The 9,788-nt window shown below is 43.8% G+C and overlaps 1 protein-coding gene across 2 annotated transcripts; it reads right to left on the bottom strand.

Annotated features, from left to right (window-relative positions):
- Window positions 1–1,697: 1,697 nt before the first annotated feature.
- LOC147882828 (coatomer subunit alpha-1-like) lies at window positions 1,698–7,549 on the bottom strand. 2 transcript variants are annotated; one of them, XM_087400986.1, is made up of 4 exons: window positions 7,370–7,549; window positions 6,799–7,185; window positions 5,982–6,476; window positions 1,698–5,025 (listed from the first exon to the last, which is right to left on the bottom strand). In XM_087400986.1, the coding sequence occupies exons 2-4, from the start codon at window positions 7,004–7,006 to the stop codon at window positions 2,084–2,086; spliced, it is 3,645 nt and encodes a 1,214-aa protein (XP_087257112.1). In that variant the 5' UTR covers window positions 7,007–7,185; window positions 7,370–7,549; the 3' UTR covers window positions 1,698–2,083. The 2 variants fall into 2 exon arrangements, with proteins under 2 accessions (XP_087257112.1, XP_087257111.1); XM_087400985.1 differs by having other exon boundaries at window positions 6,799–7,158.
- Between the last annotated feature and the right edge of the window lie 2,239 nt (window positions 7,550–9,788).

Below are 9,788 nucleotides of genomic sequence, written 5' to 3'. Positions count from 1 at the left end.
CTAAATTTGAGACGTTCCCAATGTTTGAATAACATCAAGGAAGCCATACTGCATTATTTAAGAATCCCATGCTAAAGGTACAGAGCAAGGAATTGCTGACCACACTGTTAGGCCTACCAACATTATATTTTCAATAAATGGATTGCTAGAGTCTAATAAAACCAACTACGCTAAGACATGGCACTTTTGTGGCATTTTAGTTGAAAGCCAATCCTCAGTATTGGTGAAAAGCCCAAGATCAATAGAATCAAGCCCAACAGAAGTAACACAAGTACTATTTTTTTGATGAAGTCTTGGGTGCTAGGACTCAACATTTGCTCCTTGGTGCAGATAGTGGTGAACGTCAAGGAATGCCATTAAAATGTCCGGCCTTAGGAATAGCTTTTAGATCAAACATTCATTCAAGAGACTTCTTGAGTGGTACTCTCTTTAACTTCTAATGATATGAACAAGATTTGGTATACAAAATTCATATGCGAGAAAACCAACTTGCATTAGGACTTGGAAGATTCTCATTAATTGATCAACGATCATTAATCTAAGGCCAATACGGATTTGATCAAAGCCTAACTAGCATATCTGGCCTACCTTAACTTAACCTAGGCTAGCATAATGTAACCTTACCTAACATAGGTTGCCATAACACAACATTAACCTCATTTAACCGAACCGTAACTAACGTAGGTTAACCGCAGGCGGAAGCTGGCAGAAGCAGCGCGAGAGCCAAGGCAAAGGCGCCGACTGTGAGGGAGCAAGGAGGAGCCGAGAAAGGGGGGCCAAGTCAAGTGGCTATGAGGGAGTGTTGTGAGGGGGTTCGGCTTTGAGGGAGGGGAGAGGAGGAAGAGGGGAGCCACCGAAAAAGGGAGAGGAAGTTGCGGGGAGCCAGCGGAGGGAGAGGCTCCATCAATTTGTAGCCCTTCTCTGTGTGTCGTCCTTCTAGCCTCACGCCTTCCGATTGCATTTGGTTGGAGCGCCTCGGAGCATTGGTTCATTGGCAAACATCACGAAACCAAATCCACAAGATATATACCAATTTCGAAGAAGTCGATAATCTGCGACAGAAGAGGGCATGACAGTAAAGGAGAAAGAGGGGAAGGCTGAGAGAAGGGGAAAGGGAAGGAAAAGGGGAGCTGAAGGGAAAAGGGCAGGCAGGAGAAGAAGAGCAAGAGAGTTTTTACATGGCTAAGCGGGGACCTAATGCAAATCGAATTTCAATTTTTGTTTCGAAGGGGTAACATACCTAATTTCGCATCGCTAAGCGGAGGACCTAATGCAAATCGAATTTCAATTTTTGTTTCTCGAAGGGAGAACATACTGGAGGTCTTCCCATTTGCCTCTATCCGGCAACTAGTAAGGGCTGAGATCTCCATGGTGATCTGGCACACTACCGAAACAAGCTTCTTTGCAAGAATCAAAGGGCACAACATGTGAATGAGATACGGTTGATCATCTTTGTGGCGTAAGGGTTGAGCTTAGCTGTTCGGGGTGAATTTCAAAATGTTTCTAAACAAGGACTGCTGGATTAAGCAAGACACCTTAAGGGCTAGACAGTAAGAGTACATTGAAAAGTGCCCTCTTTTGCTCTAATATCCAAGCTGGTGCGTTCATTAAAAAGACATGGTGCCTTCATTATCCATTTCACTCCATGCGCACTCCTGTTAGACATCTTTATGAGGCCATAAATTCCCTCGCAAAGATTTCATAAAAACAGAAATTATTTTTATTTCACGAGCCTCTATGGCCAATAGCGAAGAACCGAGTGCCCTTGCATTGTAGCAAGACGACATACATGAAGAAATATCCAAGTGCAGTATGTGATTAGCCTTAAAAATGATACTGCCTCCAAGCATGCAGTATAAGGTAGAATAAGGACAGCATATCCAGATACAATGCCTGGGCAATTCCTTTGCAGAAGCAACTAGATAACTCAGACGGCACTGAAAAGAGCGCAGAAAAGTAAAGCTAAGGTTGGCTATGCATTGAACTAAACCCCTTGAATTTATGCATCAAAACAGAAGTGAATACTAGCCATGATGGCTAACTAATATTTGCATGGGTCCAACGGGTCCAAAAGGCAAGATCATCATCGTATCTGTGTTGTTGAGCACAACAAACCTGAAGCATCTGCACCAACAACGGCCAAGTCACAGATGGAGCAAATGCTACTTGCAATGCTGGGCACAAACCGTGCTGCGCAGTATGGGCACAACACATCTTTACTGCCCCGATAGATAGGCGTGAACGTGGCACCACAGACAACAAACGGATTCCTCGGGTCATAGTTTAGCTGAGTCTCATCTCGAGGAGCCCTCTCACAAGCAGCTAGCACTTGTCGTGCCTTTGTAGCAATCTGTGTCGGAGGATTGAGCTCAAGCAACCGCCGGCAAAATGTACTTGCTGTATTGAAATTTTTTGCTTTGTAACAAAGAGCCATAGCAGATTGCAAGCTGAGCTTCACATGTACATTCTGAAGATTGCAGTGGGTGAAGTAAGCTGCAAGCTCCTGCTGACGAATAATATCATCTTTGGTCTCTTTCCTCTTCAGCTCTATCCGAAGGGCAAGAACGTACTCTTTTGCAATACCCAACAACTCTTTCAACTCATCAACTTCTTTCCTATTATCCACTACCACAAGAGGAATTGTTTGCAGTATACCCAGAAAGAGCTTTAATGCCTCCATAAACTTACCCTCCGTGGTTACTTTGTATGCCATTTTGAGCTTTTCTTCCAGCAATGAGATCTTGTAAATCAGATTTGGAGGGTTTCGCAAATTGGAGCTTGATGACTCAGTCGATCCCTTCTCTAAGGCCAATGGAACCACAGGCATTGAAGCAAAAGCAGGCAAGAATGTGTGACTGGCCATATGAAGCTCTTGAAACAGCGGCTTTAGGGGCATGAAGTTCCGGATGCCCAATTGCCTACTCAACAAGCGCATAGCACTATCAAAAGCTCCTGCAGCTGCATGCTCTCCAGCTAGAGATGACCTCTGCACCCAGACTTGGCTAACTGGCACACCAGGTGACGGTGTGACAAACAACGAAGACTGAGCAACAGTTGTCGCAGTGTCTGTAACAGCAACATCTGGAGGAAGCTCTAAATCTTCCATTTCCCATCCTCCCTCTTCATCATCACCTTCTTTGACTTCCTCCTCTTCAACCACAACCGCATCACCATTGGGGCCTTCTGTAACCTCAGGAATCTCCACTTCCTCACCCCAAGCTGCTGCATCAATTTCTTCGTCTTCTCCTACAGCGCCCATCTCACCAAACGCACCCTCGAAAAGACCTTTACTGACCAAAAGCAGAGGCCAATTACCATCATGTAACACAGGTGCAGGGGGCAAAAGAAGTTCAGACTTCTCAGGCAGTTGCGGAACATTGTCGCCAAGTTCTTCGGCAAGGCGGTTTGCTACATCTTCCAATCCATGGACTGCGGCAGTAACATATGCAAGAGGCACGTGGCCAGACTCCTCCAGTATCTTCACTCGCTCCTGAATGTCACCCAAGTAAAGACTGTTATGATAGCTACCCATTATGTCACTCCTCATCTCTGCAATTTTCAGCATTTTTTTCAGCTTCTCCATGTTGCCCGTAATCAGATAGAGAAAAGAGAGCCGTTCAAAATTTTTAGTTTTCTGATAGCTATATTCCACAATTTCATGATTTCCTTGCCGCAATGCCTCAACACCGAGCCTGTACCAATGATCCTTCTCGTCAATCTCTTTAGCTGACGCAACAGCAATTGCCAAATTCCCAGACTCAACAGCCAAATTGAATCTAGTTCGCTCATCCTTCACAAAATGCAGAGCTATATCCGGAAAACCTTTCTGCTGAAGATAGGCAATAATAGCCTGCCCGCAAAGCTGAGAACTCTTGATCATCTGAAGGACCTGATCAAACTTTTTCCTAATTAAAGCAAGTTTAAACATGTATTCTGTTGAATCAATCTGGAAATTGCGAGTCTTTCCGTCGCGATCCAAACAACACAAAGTACTCCCAGACACCTTTGTTATGTACACGGGCACATCCAAAGTCCTAATGATGCCACTGTCCCCATTTGGCAGACAGTACTTAATATGATTCAACGTTGTGTAGATAAAAACACCCACATTTGTTTCATCCCATGCGCCACTCTTCACACGAATAGTCTCATGCAAGGTGCACTTGTGAGCAAGCTTTTTTGAAGCAATTATGATTGCATGTTTACTCAGCAAAGCTACATTCTCCATATCTGGGGACCAGACCACATATTTCACAAATGGCGTGTGGATTTCACCTAGGGTAGTCCTCTGCTGCACATCGAACAGAACCACACGGTCTTCCGTACGACACAACAAATTACCTGTGCCTGCATAGAAAATGGCATCAGTAGTTGGTACAGGTACGCTGCACTTCTTGGTCACCTCATTCCTCAAATTTTTAAGGACAATCTGGCTGTTATTTTTGTCGAGGATGGCAAACCTATTTCTTGCTACAAATACTGCAGATGCCCCCAGGCCTCTCTTTGGTTCTTGGGTATCCCTGCCTGATCCATCTTTTGGAACCACATAGAGTTCATATGAGCCACCATCTACATCAGAGCAAATCAAAACTGCATTTTCGGCAGGATTGTATGACATTGACCTAGGACCCTGGTTCATGCCTGTCGTTCCTGGCCTTCTAATAGAGATCAAAGAACTCTCTCTTGCTGAAGCAAAGTCATAACTTCGAAGGTGCCGTTCTTTCACAAAAAATAGAGTTCCTCCATACACTGTGTATGCTGGTCTCTCCCGTTCCAACTTGAATACAATCATCCCACTATCATGTCCAGCTGCAAGGAGATTCATATCAGGATGTGCAGCAAGTATCCAAAAACGGTCATGCTCTCTGCGAAATGTTTGGACACCAGTACGCTTTGACATGTCCCACACACGAATACTTTTGTCTTCAGAATTGGATACTATGATGTCTTGCCGAGCATGAAACATGACACATGAAACATTGTTCACATGGCCACGCAAGGTATCCACCTCCCAAGCTTTGGTATCTGCCAATTCAAAGACACGCCCGACAAAAAAGTAAGTAATATATTAGGGAATTGGGGCAACCTGGGGGGGTTGTGGTGCTGAACTGTTGAGATAAATAGCCATACATATGTACACCACACATTCCCATACACACCAAGATGTACGCTTTTTTTTCAGTGTGTGGAATGGAGAGCTGACAAGTTGGTGGAAACCATGGATATATGTAAACACACATGTATTTATCTAAACTCTATGAGCGCATGCCAGCACAAGTGGTATTAAAGTGCCTAAATACTCTCAATACTTAGTGCTGTTTTTTATAATCCAGTGCTGTTTTTTATAATCCACTTGCATAGCTTCCAACCATAACCTAAACTACATGCATAATATCATTGCTCATGTCTGCAAAAAGGTGCAGGCCAAACGTACAAACATTTGACCTGTCCCTTTGTCATGCAATGATAGGGACACTTATGTCTAGAGCAAGGTACATGTCAAATGTAATAAGAAAAGTCAAAATTACATAACTTATACACACATCAACATGCTGACTTCCTATTACTTCTTCAGAGATAAACGGTGGATTCAGACATGATGAAGGCTAGCAATTAAAGCAGAGCTGATCAAAATGTACTCTCTTTAAACTACACTGGTCACAAAACACACATTTTTGCGCTCAAATATTAACTGCACTGCTGCTAAGGATAGAAAAAAAAAGCTGACCAATACTTCCTACGTAAAGAGTCTCCAATCTTTGTAATGCTCAACCACGGAGAATTTAACCTTGCAAATCAACCACTCAGAGAATGTGCACAGACACTGACCCTTTGTGAGGAAAATTACTAACACATACAGGTATCATGTATAGCAACCAAAGTTCCAAAGGAGATGATAAACTTCAAATAAAACCAAACGCATTTGTCATATTTTCATAAATCTATGGAGTATAACGAACCATGCAAGCACTGTAACTCACCGTTCATTCTCCAAAGCTTAACTTGACGATCATCTGCACCCGACACAATCAGAGGTAGCGAGGGATGAAAAGCAGCCCAGTTGACACCACGGTCATGACCCTCAAGCACATACTTGACAACAGCATCACCTCCCCCAAAGAGGTCAGTATTCATTTGTGTTAATCTCAAAATGTCCTCTGCTGGCGCTACTGTCTTCTTTCTCAAGGCACCAATATCCCAAACTCTAACAGTCTGATCCAGGGAAGCAGACACTACCAAGTCTTCCTTGACGTGAAAGGAAGCGCACATAACGTAATGATTGTGGCCAGTAAGGACAGAAATGCAAGTGCGAGACTGCCAATTCCAGATTCGAATGGTCTGATCATCGCTGGCACTGACAATCCAAGGGTATTCTTGATGGAACTGAACTGTACGAATATAATCCAAATGCCCAAGCAATGTGAAAAGACACCTTCGCATCTTGTAGTTCCACACTTTGATTTTGTAATCATCCCCTGCAGAAGGTTTGGAAACAAAGGTCTACGGAGTGAACAAGAATATAGCCCCAGACCTTAGGACCTTCACCGTTGCAATTTTTTACATTTCTTGATTTAAAAATGTTCTTCATATTCCACGAAAGCGATATAAAAGAGAATCACGGCTTCAAATTTGAGTTTTCCAAGTCTAGGATCTCCTCAAGAACACATGGATCTAGCTTCTATTTGACGTTAAATGCAAGAAAACAACTCATTACCCTAAAAGATGCACACCTCCGTCTGTCAATGTCGACTCGTCCCGGGTGAAGTAAAAACTTCGAATAAAAATCCATTATCTTACCTCCAGAAACGAAAAGCGGCTGAGATTTGTGAAAATGTACCCCTCGGACGGGTCCATCATGCTCATCGAACCTGTCTATTAATGTACCCATTCGATAATCCCATAGCTGGATCACGCCGCTGTGTAGACTGGCAAGGATCCAGGGTCTGCGAGTATGGAAACTTAAGCCCTTGACCCTATTGCTCTTCGTCTCAAATTTTGTCAACATTGTGTCTGGCCACGGGTCACTGAAATCCTGGTAGCGATGCGGTTTTCCGAGTACTTCCGCGTCTTTCACACAGCGTGAATCAAATCAAGTAGAGTTTTCCAGATCTGGGAAAAACGGAGTGCTCAAACTGGCTCCTTCTACCGATCTGCAAGCTGCGAAGATAGAAGAACACAAAACCCCTGATTCACACGAATGCCAGCGGATCCGCATCAGGATGGGACACGAGACTTTGCGGAAAAGCAAAAGAAAAAAACCGAAACAAAATCAACGTCCAAGCGCTGAGGAGGGGCTCCGAGAAAATGCAAACGGCGAAGCAAGCAAGAGATCGAACGGAAGAGCAGCAAAGTGCAGCGAAAATGTTACCTGGAAAGAACTCAAAGAGGAGGAGGCTGGTTCGAGGGCAGAAAAGCTGGAGGGGGCGAGATTCAGATGTAGCTTGAAGCTCCATCCATGGCGATGGCGATCTCGATCTTGTTGGTGATGAAGCTACAATGGAAAGGGGAGAGAAACAAGGGCTCATTTTACCCTTCAACTCTATGGTTTTCCACTGTGTCAATAACTTTGCAGTTTCTAGCCTCCAAGGCTTTGGCTTCCCAATACATACTCTAGTCAAGGCACCTATAGTTCCACCTCAGATTCGGGCCGGGCGGGATGCTCACCCACTTGAGCTGGGTGCCTAGGCGCGTTCGAATCCTGCCAGATTGCGTAGGCAGTCATCTACATCATCGTCTAGCCATGATATGCGATTAGATGGTTGCCATGCTAGAATTTCTTGGTCATCGGAGCCAAAATCATGATAATTCAATAGGAAGAGGAGGGAGGAGCGGTGGCACATGCACCCAGTTTACTGGTGGCCTAGCCTAGCCTAAGCGGTCATTTACATCATCGTCTAGCCATGACGAGCGCTTAGATGGTTGCCATGGGAGAATTTCTCGATCATCGGAGCCAAGATCATAATAATTCAATGGGATGAGGGGGGCGGAGCGGTGGCACATACACCCAACTTTGTTGGTAGCCCAGCCTAGCGTATGCGGTCATATACATCATCATCTAGGTATGACATGCGATTAGATGGGGCTGCTCATGACATGCACCTCTTGCTACCCTGGCAGCGTACGGGAATGATCCCTTATGATCCTCAAAATGACCACTCTATGGATTAAGAGAGAATGATTCAAATGCAAGAAAGCTCCGCCTATCAAAAGGTAGACCCAGGCAAGATAGCCTTCCAAGAATACTTAAAACTAATGAAACCTATAATCCTCATAAGATTACCCAATACAAAATACACAAGCAATGCAGTAGGTGAGAGAAGGTCTAATAGGAGATACTAGGGGATATAAGGCTCCCTCCAAATGCATTCTTTTGCTAGCGTTAGGATTAATTCCTGAAAACAAGGAGAGATTTGCCCCTCGCAGTGGACATGGGTCTAAGTGGGTGGGCAAGTGAAAAAAGAAAAGAAAAAAGAGACTTGGAGTCACCAACCAAGGGACGGGGTAGGGTAAACCCTCTCGTGCTCTCCTGAGAGTTATACTTGCCCTCTCTTGAGGAATACACTCACACAATTGGGTAGGATTCGAGAAAATCCGTGTTGGTGAGTTGCGGAAAAAAAAACTTCTCACCATGGCTGATAACTCCTTCCCTTGCACATTTCTTACCATGACAGTAAGTGCCCTTTCACTCATAGGTGCAAGTCACTAATTACAACTTATTGGCACTCATGATTGATCAGCCCATTCAATGTGGAAAGAGGTAAGTAGTTCCTAACCTTGAATTTTTTGCCTTATGTCAAATGCTTATTGTTTTTTGTTTCCCTTGAAATTGGAAGGTTGTGCATCCATGCCTCTTCTTAGCACTAATCGTTAAGGTAGTTTTAATGGAAACATTTCAACTTCGTTGAGGTCATGCTTCGTTGAGGTCATTTCAACTTCATTGAGGTCATATGAGCTCATGGACTAGAGATGTGGCAATATGCTTTACTAAAATTTGCTTGGCTATGCATGTCTGCACACAATTGAAGCCTTGAATGCTCCTTCTACAACATAGTGTCCTTCCAAGAACATCCCCAAGGAGGGGCATAGTGGTCCTCATATATATGTCTCACCGAAAATGGTTCCTCGTTGATATGGAGTCCATTAAGGATTGTGAAATAGATTCGTGTCAACCTTATTGAAGCTAGCACATAGTGGAGAGAGAAGTTAGAGTACAAGCCACTCATCTAGCACCAAGAAGTTAGAGATTTGAAGGGTCACGTGCTTGGTCACACGTGCCTTTTAGTTTACCATAGTGGGATAGTGGCCAAGCCAAATCCCTATGGACATGGAGTCACTTTCCACATCAGTTAGAAGGACATTAGCACATATGAGAGGAGCAAGAACGTTCGACCTCAGTTGAAATTGGCTTACAATTATTCATTTTGAACCCGTGAAATGATGCGAATACTAACTCTTGGATTGTTTCATGATAATGCCCACTCCTAACTGCATAAGTTGAATTCCCAAGTAACAATGCAACTTGGAATTGATGGCTTAGTTGGTATAAAAATTGTAGTAGGACCATGAAAATATGACAACGCCTCATCAATGATAACAACTTTGGATATGATCAGTCTTTGCATGACTAGGTCATATAGCCTATATGCCTTTGATTCTTCTACATACCTTGTAAAGACACAATTGATTGTTTCCTTATACATGTAGGAGATGAGCATAGGCATGAGATCCAAACACTCTCAAGTGATTGATAGATGGCTTACTTCTAATGAATGCCTCTTTTTGCATTA

The sequence above is a fragment of the Dipteris shenzhenensis genome, chromosome 29 (genome assembly GCF_047967505.1).
Source record: "Dipteris shenzhenensis isolate YYH24624 ecotype China chromosome 29, Dip_SZ_1.0, whole genome shotgun sequence".
Lineage (NCBI taxonomy): Eukaryota > Viridiplantae > Streptophyta > Polypodiopsida > Gleicheniales > Dipteridaceae > Dipteris > Dipteris shenzhenensis.
Note: the sequence above shows the minus strand (reverse complement) of the source record. Positions and strands in the feature narration are given on the sequence as shown.